A 17,864-nucleotide genomic window follows, 5' to 3' on the forward strand; every position below is an offset into this window, starting at 1 on the left:
CGCAGACGCGCCCCCGCCCCGGTCTCCCCACCCCGTGGCCCCCCCCGTGCGCGCCCGCAACTGGCGCGTGCGCCGGGCGCGGGGCCAGGCCTGCGCGCGGCCGGGCTCCTGCACTGCGCGCGCGCGGACCCCGCGTGGGGCCGACCCGGGTGCGCGCGGAGGCAGCGGGCGGGCGGAGCCCGGGGAGGTCCAGGGCGGCCGGAGGCTCCGCGGCTGCCCCCGGGACCGGCGCCGGGCGCAGGGGCGCGCCCCTCGGCCTCTCTCCCGCGGCCCCGCGTTCCCAGCCCGCCGCCCCAGAGGCCCCGAGGAGACAGGTGGGGCGGGAGCGCGCGGGGCTCCAGGCCGGGTGGGCGGGGCCGCGGGGGCCCCCGGGGCGGTTGGCGGTGTCGCGCTGGGGCACCGGGAGCCCGGCGGCCGCCTCCAGTGGGCGCTGGTGTCGCCGGCTCCCGGAGGCCTCTCTGGGGCGGCGGCGCCCACCGGGATGTGGGTTCTCGTTTCCGTTCCTTACGGTGGTTTAACTTCAGGGTGAGAGGCCGCGCGGTGCGTGGGCCGGGCCGGAGCCGGCGGCGGGGCTCGGGCTCCAGCCTGGACCGCCCGGCGCCCTGTGCGCGCCTCCCGCGCGCAGGGCTGAGCCGCGTGCTGTGCGCGGCCCCTTTCTTGAAACGGGCCTCTTCAGACCTCCCCGTGCTTAGGAAATTGTCTAAGAAACCTTTCGCCGGTGGGAATCAAAACTAAACCAAACGACTTTGCTTCCAGTCTTTTCCTGCTCCGAGATTCCTTAATTTTAAATCGTGGGAGTTGGGAAGTTTGGGGAAACACCTGCGCTGAGACCCGTCCTAGACCGAGACGCGCGTTCAGACCCCATCCCTGTGGGTTAGATGGATGGCTTTATAATATCAGCTTTCTTTTAAATTAGATGTCAGGTTGTTCGTTCATCCAGAGACTTGTTCAGGCAGTTTGGATTGAAACTGTTCGAGACAGTGTTTTGATATGTATCAGAGGGTGATATTCTCATGGGATAATAACTTGCTCTATGCTCCCAGCTACACTGTGGTTCATAGTGTGGCAATATCATAGTGTAAGTCGTGCCTCTGAAATGTTTCAACCCCCTTTGTAGAAGTATCCCCCGAGTCCTTTAATTGTACTCCACTTTCACAGGGACCTTATGCACAATTTAGGAACCTTGTGCACAACTGAAGTCATCTGAATGGCAGATCATGTGGCGCAGGACATGCAGCAGCTATGGAGGGAAAACAGAATGGAAAATGGCAGAAGTCTAGCTTTGTGCATTTTTATGCTGCAAAACCTTCCTGGTTCTATCTTACTTTGCTAACACAAATACACATTTTTAAATGCTTTCATTCAATGTGGACTACCTGGGCTGTATGATTGGGTCTTGAAATATAATGAATATGTTTATTTCTATTTTATAGATGATTTGGCACATAGTATTTTATTTGTGGGATTTATTTCAGATGCCTCGGATTACCAGGTACAGTTCCCACCAGCAAGGCCTTTTAAAAAAGTGATGTTTTATGGTGTCTTTTATTGTTTATAACAACTCCAATTTTTAAACATATGCTAATGATCTTTATGTTACAGAATCAACTCTTTCTCCCCATTTAAACCTACAAATATGTGATTACTTTTAGGCTTACTGTTACCATGTTAATTACATATAATTAACCATGCTTTTATGGGCTTGCTTAGTTTGTTAGCCTTTATTTGTTTCTTGTTGTTTTAGGCTCCTATATATTGTTTCTTATCTGGACTTTGAGCAGCATAGTTTTCCTTCAGTGATGTTCAACAGAACTTCCCACCACGAGGGACGTGTTGTTTATACATAGCCTTTGGCCACATGTGGCTTTTGAGCACTTGTATGGGACTAGAGAAACGGAGGAATGGAACTTTAATTTGATTGGAATAACCACATGTAGCTAGAAGCTGCCTGCGTGGGCACTGCGGTTTTGGATGACTTGGCCCTCTAGAACCCAGCACTTACTACAGTTATACAGTAATAACAGCTGTCTTGTAGGAACCCCACACTAGGTTGTAATCTACATGAGGGCAAGGGCTTATCTCTTTTCTTTACCTTTGCTGTGCCCAGCCTAGGGTTTAGTAAGAAACACTTGATAGGTATTTGTTAAAGGACTAAATAAGCGTCTGGAGGGCAGGTAACTTTGATGTTCTCTCTAGGGCCTCGAGTAATCTGAGTATCAAATACAGCAAACCTCTGCTTAGTGATTGAACAGATTTCATATAAATGGATTGTTGGAGATATATTTTAAATGCTTATTTTGGTTGGCGTACTTTTCTTGGACTCTTCTGAAGACTCATGAGAAAATACTGTATGAGGTTGAATGGAAAGGCCTCCTGATTCCCGCGTGTGTGGACACAGCTCGGGTGTCCTGTTAGCTGAGTAGCTTAAGGATGCTGCCCTTGAGCCATGTTATAAGAAAACCTGAGGGCCTCTCTTGGCCGCAGTGGGGTTCCTTCGTGAGGCCTTTGCCAGCCTTCAACTCCTCTGGGCTTCGAAGTTAGTGGGCCTCTCCCCTCACCACCACTTTGTGTCAGGGCGTGGACCAGGAATCCCTGAGAAGTCATGAGCTGTTATAACCATGGTACAAGATGACTTTGCTCAGAGCTGATTTGAGGCGACGGAGTAGGATGGGATTCATACATAAGTCAAAATTTGGGAAAGTTGAGTCTACTTATTGCATCTGCTATGTGCACAGTTAATTAGGGCCAACTTCCTCCCCCCCCCCCCCCCTAAAATCTTAACTCATTCTCACCAGTTAACCATAGTAGGATTTGAAATGAAAGTATGTACTCTGTTCAGGTCCATATATCTCTAAGTTTGAACGATATTCTCAGGTATCACGGATCTTGCATCTAGAAATTGCTTTTGGGGAAGGATTCTAAGACTATACAAAAGTTTGCAGAGGTGTATAGTTTTCTTTGGAGGGACAGAAGGTAGAATGTTGGGGTTTTCGTGAAGGAAAGGGCATGGGACTGGGGGAAAATGCAACAAAGACAAAATACGAAGAATGTTCACACCATTGGTCAGGTGAGATTATAGCTTCTCTGAGCTTGAAGTAGCTAACATGTAAAATGATGACGCTGACTGCACTGCGCTGAATGAGTCATGTTTCCACCTTGAGTCTAGGACCTGAATGTTTATGAAGTATGTGTGAGCCATCAATCCAGCTCCTGTGGCAAGTGATGGTTGTGTAAGATCCAGCTCTTTAAGAATCTCAACAGTCTACGAGAAAATGAATGGTGCTTTGGGGATCACTTTTAGAAAACATTTTTGAATGGAAAACCCACTCTTTGAAAAGAAGATTTGAAAGGTGGTTCCTCTTAACCAACTCAGAAAGATAACCACTTAATCACTTTGCTGAAGGATTAGGAGTAAAATAAAAAACAACACATGACTGAGTCTCAACGTGTGATCGCAGTCAGGTTAATCTTCCTAGAACACAGTTTGAACTGTGGGCTACTCTCCTTTGAAAGTATCAGTGGCTCCCCAGTGCTCATGGAATTAAATGGTTTGGTCTTTGATCAGGTATTTAGAGAACTCCCGAGTGTAGCCCTAAAAAACCATCATAGCCTTACCTCTTTCAGTTTTCCTGGACATAGTGCACATTCCCAGCCTACTGTTCCTCTAAAGTGCCCCCTTTTAAAATTTCTGCCCCGGTTTCTGCCCGCTCATCTTTCAAGACCCATGCTGGGCGAGGCCTCCTTCAGCGCAACGTTTCTGATTCTCAGGAGCTGCTGTAGGACGTGTTCCTGGTACTTATGTTGGAACAGACCCCTTTCTGTTTCATCGCCTGTAGTGATTCAGCTCTTTTATTCACCCTCGTAGACTGTAAGCATGGACTCTCTGTTACTCATTTCTGTAGCTTCCGAAACATCTAGAAGAGTGTAGTGCCTTGTACATAGTGGCTACATATTTATCAAATTTTATTTCTGTTCCTTGACTTTAAAGGTAGCTTCATACTCTGCATGGAATATTTTGCCCAAACTTAACTGCCAGATTCCTAGAGGCCAACAGGTAGAAATGCTCAGTCCCTTCCGCACTGAGAAGCCCCAGGGTTGAGGGAGGCCGTCTCTGTGGTGTGTGTTCCTTTTTGGAATTGATAGTATTTAAGGAAGATCACCGTGCTGTGGACACCAATTCCTTGTTATTTTCCTCTCTGCGTGGCAAGGTTAATGTCAGAACGATTCAGAGCATTGGGTGGCAATACTAGCATCCATGCAAACTCGAATACCTTGAACGTAGTAACACTGAATTAGGTTCTTTAATATGTAATAATATCTCTGTCCATCTAAACATGCCCCTTAGGAGAAAAAAAGAAGGCACCTTACTCCTGACCAGTTCCTGCTGGTGGTCAGGGAAGTGAATCGAGTTGGAAAGGAACCGGTCATCCCGGTGACGCGAGCTGTCCTTGGCGGAGAGAGGTGGTGGTAAAGATGGTTAAGTTAGTGCTGGTTAACCAAGTCCCTGGAGCCCGCCCTGAGCCATGCCCGGCGTGGCGTGACCCGCGAGAGAGCTGTCCGCTCGCTGCTTTTACTTACTGAATTCTTTCTGCTGAAATCAACTAAAAATCATTTTCATTTGGTTCCCTAATACGGTCTTCTGCTTACATTTAAAATCAGATGTAGAGACTCATAATACTTCGTACTTTAAAGATTCGGCGCAAAAGAAATGGGAAGGTTTTTGCTTCACAGGTCAGTTTTACCCTCATTTTCTCTGCTTTCCCGACGTGTGGCCGGGTGCAACCCCGGTCCGAGTTAGAGCGCGTTTATAGAAAGCTCAGCGTTTTAAGAATGTTTCCACCTCTTGCTGGGAAGTAGCATTACCCCGGAGCTTTGCGGGGAAAGCTTGTGCGTGCTGCGGACCCTGGGCGACACGGTGAAGCGGGGAGTGTGTTCGCAGCAGCGCCCAGAGGCAGCCCCCCGCTCCCGGAGGGTCCGAGGCTGAGGCTCAGCGTCAGCAAGTGAAGTTGGAGGAGGCCGGCTGGGCGGCTGGGCGTCCCTCCAAGTTGCACGCAGAGGTGACAGACACGCTCTCTCCCCTCTCTTTGAAGGTGGCTGTCTAGAAGATGACCATAGAGGACCTCCCAGATTTCCCGTTAGCAGGAACGTCCTTGGTTGGGAGGTTCCCGTTCCTGTTTCCAGGCTCCGATACGCCGGTGACCTTCTCCGTTTCTGCAGCCCCAATGCCTTCCGACTGCGGTACGTCACGTAGCTGCCTCTATGTCCTGTCAGCCGGTAACTTGCCTTCTGTCTTACGCCTCTTTCACACTCATAATTTTTCCTAAAACAATTTACTGTGGTTTTCATAAAATTGCTAAAGTTTCCCTTTTACAAAAATACAATTGCCTTTTCTGCCTCTTAAACGAAATGTTTTATTTCTGCTGTCAGCATTTTTATTATGTAAAATGTTCATTTTATGCACCATGATGGATTTAGAGGAACTTATTTTTAGGATGCGTTGGTGCTTAGGCATCTAACATCCTTCCGCTATTGATGTATTTTGGTTAAATGTACTGACTTGTTTAAAAATCCATGTACTAAAAAAAAAAAAAATGACATGAAAACACTTTCAACTAGCCATCTCTAGGGGCCCTGCCGTCTCTGAAATGCTGGAATTCTAAACTCACTCCCGAAATGATCCAGACTTGAGTGGCAGTGTAACAAGGTTTAGTGCGCCTCAGGCAAGCCTAATTTGGACCCTGTCTCAGTCATCATTGATCATTGTAACGACCAATGTATATACAAATAAAATATAGCAGAACTTAAAAAAAAAAAAGCAGAGAGGGTGAGACCTTTCCCTGGAATAATATTGGTTCCTATTTAAATTGGTTCATTTACATCTTATTGATGAAATATAAATTTAGAAGTATACCAGTTTTTATCTATTTAGGCCTATTTCCCCAGGACCATACTTTATCAGATAGTTGATAAAGGAGAAAACCAGGAGATAAGTTTGATAGATTTGTTACATTTCTGATTTAGAGTTTTTCAAGAAAAATATTGGGTCACCATTTCAAATCATCTTTGGCGGTAGAGATAATGCAGTTTTTAAATATTAGTAGGTATAAAATTATTGGATTGGGAATTAGTCTTTTTAGCCATATTCACTCTAATAACTATTTATTTTCAAGTGTGCTATTTTTATGTGTTCCAATTCTGTTGTGGCTTAGCTTGTAATCATCAAAAATATTACATAAAACCTGTGCCTAGATCCTGGGAGTTATTTGCAGCTTTTATACAAATTGACTGGGTTTATCGTCAGATATAACAAAATAGTTACATGGGGAAAAACCTTGAAATAAAGCGCTTTGTACATTGCTTATGACACTTATCTATCTTGAGTCATAATTGTCTTATTTTCTTTCCTAGACTATCGGTCTTTGGGATGGGGTAGGAATCATGTTTTGTTTTGTTTATCTCATTAGGGCTAATGTAGTCATTTCCTGATTAGTTGCTCAGTCTGTGTTTGTTGAATAAGTACATTGGGTGAAAGGTGATAATGGATATTGACCTCTTTGTATAACTGAGATTAAAGATTGCCCATATGCTTACAGTTTTAGATTCTTAGAATCCTAATGGAACTATAGCTCAACTTTCCCTGCTCACGTTCCAGCATAGAATAGAAGTTCTGTTTTCAGGATCTCTGGCAGATCACCATTCAGCACTTAGCTATCCTCAACAGCGGGAAGCTAATGAACGACCGTTTCATTGTTTAAAGTTTTAGTTGTGATAAAGTGTTTTTTGTGTATGGGCTCAACATATGTCTCCTTGAAGCTTTGGCCACCTGGTACTAGTTTGGCATATGGAACACACGCTTCTTTATATGATAGCTTTCAAATATTTGAAGATAATTTGAATGTTTTTACTCCGTCTGTACCTCCTTCAGCCACACATTTCTGGTTCCTTCAGCAGTTCCTCATTGTCAGGATTTCCAGACCCTTTTCATTTTAGCTGTTTTCTTCTCAGTGTGCTGTATAGTCAGCATTCCCTTAAAAAGTGGCATCCCGAATTGTATTTATGGAGGATCTGTTATGTGCTGGGCGAACTTTCCTAGATGGTGGAGATAGCAAAGTGACCAAGACAGATGTTCCAGTAGGGACAACGGGCAATAGGCAAACAAGTGAATAAACAAAATGTAAATATAAATATAAATTGTAGTGAATTCTGTGGATAATGGGGCAGGGTGGCTGTTTTGGATGGGGTGGCTATCAGAAGAATCAGAAGCTGGTTTTGAGAAGAGCCTGGAGAGAAGCGTTCCAGGCAGAACAATAGAAAATTAAAAAGGGCCAGAGTTGGGGGGAAAACTGGTGTATCCTAGGAATTAATGAGAGGGGCAGAGTGGCAGGAGACGAAGTTGGATAGGAAAGCAGAGGCCAGAAAATGCAGGATCATTTAGTCCTTGATGAGGAATTTGTATTTTATCCTAAGCGTAAGGGGAGCTATTGAATGGGAGACTGAGAATGAGAGTAAAACCAAGAAACAAAGAAAAAAAAAAACCAACCCACACAAACCAGAGCTTAGACAGCTGGTTGTTGATTCTCAAGGAGGTTACCCTGCAAGACTACATTCTGTCCTTAGGCAAAGATTTCCAGAACCTTTTGCTTTGAATGCCTTCAGAGCCAGTTTACGTGGAACATACTTACGTTATAAATCCCACAATACGTTGTTAGTTTTGCTTAAACAGCGAATCATCTCTTAAAGAGATTTAAGTAATAATAATGAAAAATCTCATTTGGCTATGTACTTACATGTCCTGTGCTTTGATTCCTCTGTGCAGGTCCAGATTTCTATCTCATACCATTTTCCTTCTGCCTGGAGGGCTTCCTTCAACATTTCTTGTAGTGCAGGTCTGTTGGTGAGGAAGCCTTTTAGCTGTCACATGTCTGAAACCACCATTATGTCACCTTCTCCTTTGAAAAATATATTTGCTGGGTATAGAATTCTAGGTTGGTGGATGTATCTCTCAGTACTTAAAGAAGTTGCTCCCGACTTGCATTGTTTTTGGACAGGACATCTGCTATCATTTTTGTTTCTCTATGTGTAATGTGTCTTTTTATTTTCTTGGCTGCTTTTAAGATTGTCTGTTATTAGTTTTGAGCAATTTTACTATGATTGCCTTGGCATAATTTTCTTTATATTCTTATGCTTGGGGTCTGTTGAGCTTCTTGGATCTGTGGGTTTCAGGTTTCATCAGTGTTTGAGACGCTCTGGCACAGATGAACAGAAGAATAATTTTGTCTGTCTCTTCCTACAAATAAATCCTGTTCAGATTTTGATTAGAATTGAAATTATTTTAAATAATGTTCTCAGGAAAATCGATAGGTTTTAATATTTTATCTTCCAATGCAGGAGCATAATGTGTCTCTTTCCATTTAAGTCTCCCCTACCCACTTCCAGTTTTCTTTGAATAAGCCTCACAAATTTATTGGCATGCTTGTTCTTTTTATTGTTATTATGTATCGGTTTTCCCCATTGAATTTCATTTTTAAAAAATAGGGAATCATTTGCAAATGCAAAAAATAGTGAGAGCAAAAATGCATATCATACAGATCCATCATCAGAATGAACAAATATTAGCATTTGTCATATTTTCTTTAGCTCTCATTTTTTTAATGAAAAGAAATAATACTTTAAAGATAATGTTGAAATTCCCTTCCATTTTCCTTTCTGATCCTGTCCCCCTTGCTCCCCAGAGGTAACTGCCTTTTCTATTCGGTGTAAATACTCCAAACCATGTTATTAAACTTTTACTACACATATGAGTGTCTGTAAATAATGTGCATTATTGTTTTGTGTATTTATAATTTTATGCAAATGATAGATATTGTGCATTGTTCTGCAGCTTAGTTTATTGATCGATGTGTTTTGAGACCTGTCTTTATAAACTCATGACTTAGGTGTCTAATTCACTTATTTAGTTGTGATTTATTTTTGTTTTAGAGGTGAAACTATCAATAAAACCTGACAGATTTTCTCTGCCTTAGAAATGATTTTTGGAAAGTTGGGGTTTGACCTCAGGGCTTGCGCACTGACATTTGTATTTCATCTGTCACAAAGCGTGGTATGGTAAATCGAAATCTCATTCTCACAACAATTCGGGAAGGCCTCAGAGTTTTTTGGTAATTTTGACTTTGCTTTTGAGAATTGCTTAAGGTAATCACCTACTTTTTCTGACATCTAAAAATATTTGTGTTATTTAGGCCCTGGTCTTATGTATTATTTTTAATATATTTATTTGCAACTTTTAATACATTTAATTTATACCTTTTTTTTTTTTAAATTTCAGAGTTTTCTTTCTTTGATCCTAATGATACATCATGTCAGGAAATTCTCTTTGATCCCAAAACGTCTGTATCAGAATTATTTGCCATTTTAAGACAGTGGGTTCCTCAGGTCCAGCAAAACATCGACATTATTGGGAATGAGGTAAGGAATGGTCACATTGTAAGTTTTGCGTTGTTAGGGTTGGTAATCACATAGATTCCCCCCCCCCCCCCCAATGGAAAGGTGGTGATACAGGGGAGACCTTTGAAAGAGTGATGGTGGTTCCTTGTATTTCCAGGTTTTCCATGGAGCAGAGAGTGAGTCAGTGCTACATATTCTCCCCTCACCCCCTCATGCTCCTAGCTTTCTTACATCTGGATTTCTGATATTATATAGGGTATCCCCCCAAATGTATAAACACACCTTGAATAGTTATAAAGGCAGTGTTTATTAAAATACATTTCAGATTCAAAATTGAGCTGTCAGCTGTTAAGTGTGTATACATTTTTTTGCGACACCCTGTAGACTCGACGTGGGAACGGGCATTTTTCGTATTTTCTTTCTTATACAAATTAATTTTGTAAACTTTAAAAAATCCTTTTGTGAGGGTATTTGATTACCGTCATATTTTATCTGTACTTCTGGGTGGTTTGTTAAACATCTAGGCTCAAAAAGAATTTTAACAAATACTTGGTTTCTTGAAGGTGGGATGAAGGAGTAACTGGTTTCCTCGACCAGCCTATTGTCAGTTTTCCTTATTGCTGGGCGCAGATTTCAAATCTGTCCTCAGGGAAGCCGGTTCTCTCTACGTTTTGCTGAGAACTGGTCCCCACGAGACAGGCTCCCGGTCGCCCGCACCGTTTGAGATGCCGGCCTCGGCCGTCACGCTGTAATCGCCTCTCCCTTGGCGTCCCCAGATCCTTAAGAGAGGCTGCAACGTGAATGACAGGGACGGCCTGACCGATATGACCCTTCTCCACTACACCTGCAAGTCCGGGGCGCACGGCGTCGGTAAGTGTGGGGGTGTTGGCGCGGAGTCTGTGCGGGCCTCGGCCCGGCCCGGGGGCCCTGGCTCTGATGGGGGTGCAGCCACCCCCTTCCCTTCCCTTCCTCAAGGGGGTCTCAGTGGCCTGCTGGGTCCCAGCTCAGGTTCCCAGGCAACCCAGTCCCTCCAGCCCCAGCCTTTGGCCTAAGGTCTGTTCCGCATACATCACATGTGTTCATATTGTCCCAAATGGGTCTCCTTTGCTTTGCCATTGTATAAACCTGCCTCTGTTTTTTAACTGTTGTGATCGTTGTCTCTGTGTTTCAACAGTGATACAGTGCCTCTTAAACTATGGATGGCGAAGGATTCTGGTTGTTTTGTTTGTCCAAATCTATCATGGACTGATAATTTTGTAAAATAAAATAAAAATAAAATTATAATAGAAAAATGAAAGAAAGACATAAAATACAAGCCCAAATATTTTTCAAAAGGCATAAAATGACATTTCAATTAATATATCCATAAGAAATGATTACATAGGAAAAAAAAGAAAAAGGGTTATAAAAGTACAAACAAATTATAGTTTGGGGCTCCAGTGGTCCAGGGAGCATACTCTGAGTAGCACTGTCCCAGTGCTTCATTTTTACTGGCTGCATAGTATTCCATTCTCTGGATGTGTCATAATTTATGTAACCGATTTCTCATTATTGTACTTTTAGGTTGTTTCAGAATTTTATTCACAATAAAAAGTGCTGTGATGAGCATCTTTACAGCTAATGCTTAACCGTATCCCCGAGTATGATTATTTTCTTAGACTAAATTCCTTGTAAGTGAAATTTTTGAGGTATAAGTACATGCAGTACATACTGTTTGCTTTGGCATTTTAAATGAGGTAGTGGATAGCCATCCTTTGGACCTTAAATTTGTACTGAAGAAAAATAATTTAGAAAACCTTCCTTAGGTGATGTTGATACAGCTGTAAAATTTGCAACTCAACTTATTGATCTGGGAGCAGACGTTAGTTTGCGGAGTCGCTGGACAAATATGAATGCTTTGCATTATGCTGCTTATTTTGATGTCCCTGAGCTTGTAAGAGTGATTTTGAAGACATCCAAACCAAAAGGCAAGTACATAAGATCGCCGTTAGATGTTACTAATTGAACATTTTATTAGTGGCATAAAAATGATAATTCAGAGATTTCCTTCTCATCTATCTTGTTCCATATGACCTCCTATCTAATTTTTTCAAAAATAGTTTTAAACTTTCTATAGTGAAGATTAATTACTATTCTTTCACAAAAAGGCTTAGTACAAAGAGATACAAAATAAAAAAGTGTTCTCTGGGTTTTCATATCTCTGCAGATTTTCCAGTATCACATAGATTTGATAAAGTGTAATTGGATCTTTGTGCTATATAATTCTTTTGTCCTGTCTGAGTAGCTAGAAATAGAGCAATAAAGCCTTCAGAGCTAAGCATTGAAATCACAGAGTATTTATTTTAGGTGGTGCTCAGTTCTGAAATTCTGTGAGTCTGTGAAAGGATAAATTTTTGTTTTTTTGTGTTTTTATTTTGTCTTTCTATCTTGATGTTGATATCCTAAACTTGAACATCAGAATGTCAGGATTACAGCCCTAGTGTTTTGACTTTTCCTCTGGTCCTCTCAGGGGGTCAGTTTTCTTTTGAGAAAATTAAGAGAGTAAGTGCAGTAATATCAACCTTAAGTTAAAGGCAGTATACAGTGTTTCCCCCATTTTTAGAAGACTTGTTTTAGAGATTCAATAGATAAATTCCCCAGAATGTTTGTTTTTAACCTCTGCTTTGTATAAATGTCCATTTTCTCTTTAACTTTTACCTTTTTGCTTTTTGAATAGTGTTTGGAGGAATGCCTCTCTTGATAGCACAGCGTCTTTAATAACTCAGGAGAGTTTGTCTTGAGCACGTCTTGGGGTTTTAGTTGTAGGTAAGGCATGTGGAGCAGTGTGATTAGATGAACACAAGATTAGCAGAATCAGAGATATATTAAATCCTTGTTATAGAAAACGTTCAAAATGGGATCCCCAAATCTGGAGGATTTCCTGTGCCTAAGTATAGGATCCTGATAATTTTATTGCAAATTATTTAAATGTCCTTAGAATTGCAAGATTTCTTTTCTTATTATGAAATCCAAATTCATTTGTTGAATAAAGTATTATGAATGAGTAGAATATGTAGATATTTATATTTTTAATTAGTCTTTAACTTCTTCCTGGTGTGAAAATTCTGCATTGTTTTGCGTACCATTTTTTTGTTTTTTGGTGAAGGGTCAGATACTAAATATTTTAGGCTGTTTACCAGTCTCTGTTGCAACTACCTGATTCTGCAGTTGTGGCATGAGCTTAGCCATAGAGAATATATGAATGAATGTGTATGGCGGGGTTCCAATAAAACTTTGTTTACAAAAACAGATGGTGAGTTCAGTTGGGCCCATGGGCCATTGTTTTCTGGGCCTGACCTAAACCCTGCTACACCTTTGTAGTCGTCATGGCAAATAGATGAGAAGTTTAATGAGAGATTGTGTTAAGATAGTTGTCTCTGCTACAAACGTGAATCATTGCCATTAATTTTTTAAAATATAGTTTAGTTTGTGATAGTTGGAAAACCAATGATAACATTAATCCATTTTATAATGAAATTTTATGATACTAAGAAAATAATTGGTTAGCCAGATTGTAATATGAACATTTTGTTTCATTGTGAAATGTTGCTTCCAGTGAGTTCTCAAAAATTGGCTAATAAAGCTCCTTCCTCCAGCCGTCCCCTCAAAACCCCTAGCCTATCCCCTTTTAATAGCTAAATTTAAATTTTAGTTAATATGCTGTGATGTTTGATTCCAGATGTGGACGCCACTTGCAGTGACTTTAATTTTGGAACAGCCCTGCACATTGCCGCTTATAACCTGTGTGCAGGCACCGTGAAGTGCTTATTGGAGCTTGGAGCAAATCCTGCATTTAGGGTAAGAGGTTAAATGAGAAGAATGAAAACATCTAACATTGTCGCCCAGTAAAGAGTTGAATCTAGATGTTGTTATTGAACTCTATGTTAGCAAGTAATTTATATTTATGTGCCCCATATAAAGTGTGATGATGAAAACTGTATCTCAGATACATGTAAGGCATAGTGGTGAATTTCAGTCCCTTTATGTTGATAAGCTCTACAAAACTGACTTTCATGCAGCAAATGAAAATACTCCCAAGTGTCATCGGCTTTGAGTTTAAGGATCTTTCATTTAGGCTTTTGATATATTTATAAAAGTTAAATGTCAAATACAAAGGCATATATTAAAGTTGTATTTCTGTATTCAATTATATTTTAAATTCTTTTGGAAAGAAATTTTTATTCCAGACAGTTTTTTTAAATGCACATCTAAGAGTGCAGTGAACATTAAAAATCCAGTTCAAGGAAAAAATGTGTTTTTTTCATGGTAATGTTATTGATTTACAAAGTTACCCCAGGGGATTGAATTTCATAATCTGCAGATCCTTTGGTATTCTGTTGTGTTCACCGAAGTGGCTCTCAGTGTCTTTTCCCTTGTGCTAGTGACAGTGACTTGCTCTGGCCGGGGTTCTTAACTGGGCCTGGGCCTGGGCCTGCGCCTGCCCTTGAAGGCGCAGGGGTGGGACATGTTTGAAGACGCCCCTTCTCTCCTTTCCTCTCCTCCCTGGTTTCCTTTCTGCCCCTCTCCCTGCTTCTTTGTCACCTTTCTTTCCGTTTAACCACATCAGTTAGTTAATCAGCCCCTGCCTTCTCTATGGCTATTGGGCCCTGGGAGAAAACAGCAGCAACTACGGTCAAAGCCTTTGTCTTCGAAGGGAATGCAGTGGGAGGGGAGCGCGGCGGGCAGTCAGTTTCGCTGTACGTGTTGAGTTGAGTGGTAGAGGGGCGGTGGGGTGCGCACAGAGGGCCCCCTAGGAGGGGCGTCTGTCCACGGCTTCCCGGCAGAGGTGGCGTTGGGTACTCAAACGTAGTTAAGAATTAATTCGGTACATATAGGAGGGAGGTAGGAGACGCAATTTAGGCAGACACAGTAGCTCGAGCCTAGGAGATACATTTGACGTGGGTCAGAACCTCATTGTCCTGGGGGCTTAGTGCTTAAGGGCTATTCTCCGGCCCCCTTGTTCGTTCCCCCTCTAAGGGGGTCTCACCCTAACCCGCATGACCAGCAACATGCCAGGGGGAGAAAGGTCAGGGGTGGGTCCGAACCCCAGACCAGCAATAGGCAAGGTCAGGGGGCCTAAACCATGTGACCAGAGATATGCTGGGGGAGGAAAGGTCACCCTGGGGGCCAGGATCTTGTTTTTCCAGTTTTGCCTCTTGCTAGGTACCCGGGGCTCTCTGCCCTGGTGACATTCTTCTATACATGGCCCATGGTCCTTGCTCTGCTCAGGTTTATCCAACTGCTTACCACACAGCGAGATATATCACTGAGGTAAATTACCAATCCAGGCCAGAAATAATAATAGATTACCGTATTTTGAAGTTTAGTACGTAAGAAAAAAAAATCAGGCAACTTGTGGGTCAGCAGCAGCCCTTGCGTCCTGCTCTGATAACCACGGTTTTAGGAAAAAATGGGATTCTGTAATCAATCCTGAACAAGCCTCCTTATGTTAGCCTGACATAATCATTGTTATTTGTTTTAATATTTTTCTTAACAGAAGTTTTAGTTGATAAATTTTATAGGAATTAAAATAAGCATGTGACTTACTCTAGAAAGGACTTAACAGAAATATGAAATAAAAATATTCATTGTAAGTATAGCTTATAACTTATCAGTACAGATATTTAGTTTTAAAATTTTCCATCTTTTTTCTTTTTATTAAATTTACTGGGGTCGCCTTGGTTAGTAAGAGTATATAGGTTTCAAGTGTACATTTCTATGATCCATGATCTTCACATTGCGTCATGTGCCCACCCCCCAAAGTCAAACCTCCTTTCCTCACCATGTCACTGGCCCCCGTTGCCCTTTGCTAAGCCTCCCAACACCCTTCCCTTAGAGGAAGCAAGCATACAGGGCGGGGGCCCTGGTCCTTGGCCTTCAGGCTTTTTCTCCCTGGCTGGTGGGAATCCTAGGGGAGGTCTCAGGGGAGGGACTTAACAGAATATTCATTAGCTTTCCATTTGTGTCCTTCAATTTGTTGATTCATCAAAATGTGCGTATTGAGGGGTCAGGGTTATTTTCTGGTTAGTTTCATTTTTAAAGAATGTTATGGAAGAGGGACCGGACCGAGGCCAGTCTGCCCGGGAGGGCCTGGGATGTGTAAACTTGACTCCTAAGTGGCCTTGGTCAGGGAAGATAAAATCTCGTGATCCATTAGCTGGCTGTAAATTGCTCAGATTGTTTGGCCTTGGTTAATTATTTTATCTCAGCCTCCCTTATCCCACTTGTCAAGGAATTTCCCTGGCTGCTTACTACCCTGCCTCATTTTCACTTAGGACCAAACTGACGCAAATTTTAAACAAAAAATTGCATTTGTAAACTTATCTTCACCATATGGATCATTTGAAGGGAATTAATCAGTGGAGAATAGAGAAAAAAGTTTCTCCGCCATCTCAGTTCCTCTTGTTTAAGGGAGATTACAACCTGGAATGTTTCTCATAAGTTGTAAGTCCTGGTTAGGGAGCTTAGAGGAAAGAACTCGTTCAGGGGAAACCTAGCGTGGAGTCTGGTGGGCTCGGCCTGGATTATAAGGTCCTCTCTCCAGTGACTTTGAGCAAGTCCTCAGTGTCTCCTGGCCTAACTTCCCTCATGCGCAAACTAGAAATGTCAGTAATGTTTTACTTGGTTAGTTGGTGATCGTCTCTCCTACGACAAGTTCTCCTACAATAAATTCTTAACAGGCAAAGATTTTTAGCTGTTTTAGTCACAAATGTTTTCTTGGTGTGGGAACCACGTGAGGTAATTTACACGACAGGATTTTTCATGAATAAACACCGTCCAGGTGCCAGTGGGCTAGTACCTGGCCCGTTTCCTCTCGTTGCAGGATGAGCCCTGGGACACAGTCTCTCCTTCGTAGTGAGAACAGGGCCGTGTTCTTGATTCAGAGCCCACATTTGAAAAGTGTGGGAACCATATGTAGCTCCTATTCCTGAAATCTGAGTCACCCCGGGAGTGGGCAGGAGGGGCTGAGGCCGCAGAACCCGGGTGGCAGCTGTGGGGTAGTGGAGGGGGTTGGGCATCCGGTCAGTGCTGCGACTGTCCCCAGCCTGCCTCGCTGACCGGTGCAGCAGGCGGGCTGTGACCCATGCCTGAGACCGCTCCTCCCCGAGCCCGGAGTGCTCCTGCTCTGCAGCCAGCCCGCGGCTGCCCGCGGTCCCCCTGGGCTCCTGCGTCACCGTTTCTCAGCAGCCACCTCTGTCCCGTGTCCCGTCCCCTTCCCTGCGCTGCCACTTTTGCCGTTCACGCGCCGTGTGTTTTCCCTGTTGGGCTGTTTTCAGTCTCCCCCACCGGAACGTGCTCTTGGAGGGCAGGGCTTGTTGTTTTCCCTACGTGGTGTCTTTAGCACTTAGAATGGTGCTCGGCATGGAGTGGATGTTAACGTTTTTTAAAAAAAACATATATTTTATACGACTGTGTAGAGCTCACGTAGGCGTGAAGGGAACATTTTCTCTCTGTTTGCAGAATGACAGAGGGGAGGTGCCTGCCGACGTGGTCCCCGACCCCGTGGAAATGCCGCTGGAGATGGCCGACGCCGCGGCCACGGCCAAGGAGATCAAGCAGATGCTGCTGGACGCACTGCCCCTGCCGTGCGACGTGCCCAGGCCCGGGCTCCCGAGCGACGACCGGGCCGCTAGCAAGGCCGTGCTGACGTCGGTCGGCCTGAAGCTGGGGGACCGCGTAGTCATTGCAGGACAGAAGGTACAGCAGCTGCGGCGTCTCGGGCGGCATCCGTGGTCACTGTGTCCGTGGTCAGTGTGTCCGTGGTCACTGTGTCCGTGGTCAGTGTGTCCGTGGTCACTGTGTCCGTGGTCAGTGTGTCCGTGGTCACTGTGTCCGTGGTCACTGTGTGCCAAGGGTGCATCCAGCGTGGTCGGCTTCGAGTCATTAAAAAGTTCACTATGTAGGTGGAAAGGCCCTTGATGGGAAACGTGAACCGGAGATGCACACTTACCATGAGGCGTGACACAGGAGTACGAGCTGTTGGCACTTAATAAAGCCGACGCCCTCACGTGCATGGAAATGAGTGACTGTGGGGGAGCTGCTGAGGGCCTGAGGGCCTGAGCGGGCCTGGGGCTTTCCTTGCGGCCCCTGCCCTCCCGCAGCTGCTTCACAGGCGTGGGGCACAGGGGACCTCGCCGTTCATGGGCGTCCGGCTTTCAGATCCCACAAGGAGCGGAATCTTAGATGCAGTTTTAACCTGATAATAAAAATGCATGTGGTAAGGAGGACACCACCCCTACCCACCCCGTTGATGACACTCCGGGGCCTCAGTTTCCTTGCGGCATTCACTTGTGGCCATTCTTTTTCTAATACCTCGTATGGGAGGGTTTTTATTTAGCATCTGGGGGTCATGGAGCATGTAACGGAATCCCTGCTCGGAT

General features: G+C 43.8%; 1 protein-coding gene across 1 annotated transcript in view; it reads left to right on the forward strand.

The window, feature by feature from the left end:
• Positions 1 to 251: 251 nt before the first annotated feature.
• Positions 252 to 17,864, forward strand: part of CLIP4 (CAP-Gly domain containing linker protein family member 4) — a 44,689-nt gene continuing 27,076 nt past the window's right edge. The window contains exons 1-7 of the mRNA XM_087823440.1: positions 252 to 314; positions 5,091 to 5,238; positions 9,326 to 9,465; positions 10,221 to 10,314; positions 11,250 to 11,411; positions 13,163 to 13,281; positions 16,945 to 17,181. Coding sequence (XP_087679566.1) covers positions 5,106 to 5,238; positions 9,326 to 9,465; positions 10,221 to 10,314; positions 11,250 to 11,411; positions 13,163 to 13,281; positions 16,945 to 17,181 — 885 coding nt within the window. The 5' untranslated portion in view covers positions 252 to 314; positions 5,091 to 5,105. The remainder of the gene's footprint in view (positions 315 to 5,090; positions 5,239 to 9,325; positions 9,466 to 10,220; positions 10,315 to 11,249; positions 11,412 to 13,162; positions 13,282 to 16,944; positions 17,182 to 17,864) is intronic.

The sequence above is a fragment of the Miniopterus natalensis genome, chromosome 13, assembly GCF_054644295.1.
Source record: "Miniopterus natalensis isolate mMinNat1 chromosome 13, mMinNat1.hap1, whole genome shotgun sequence".
Classification (NCBI taxonomy): Eukaryota; Metazoa; Chordata; class Mammalia; order Chiroptera; family Miniopteridae; genus Miniopterus; species Miniopterus natalensis.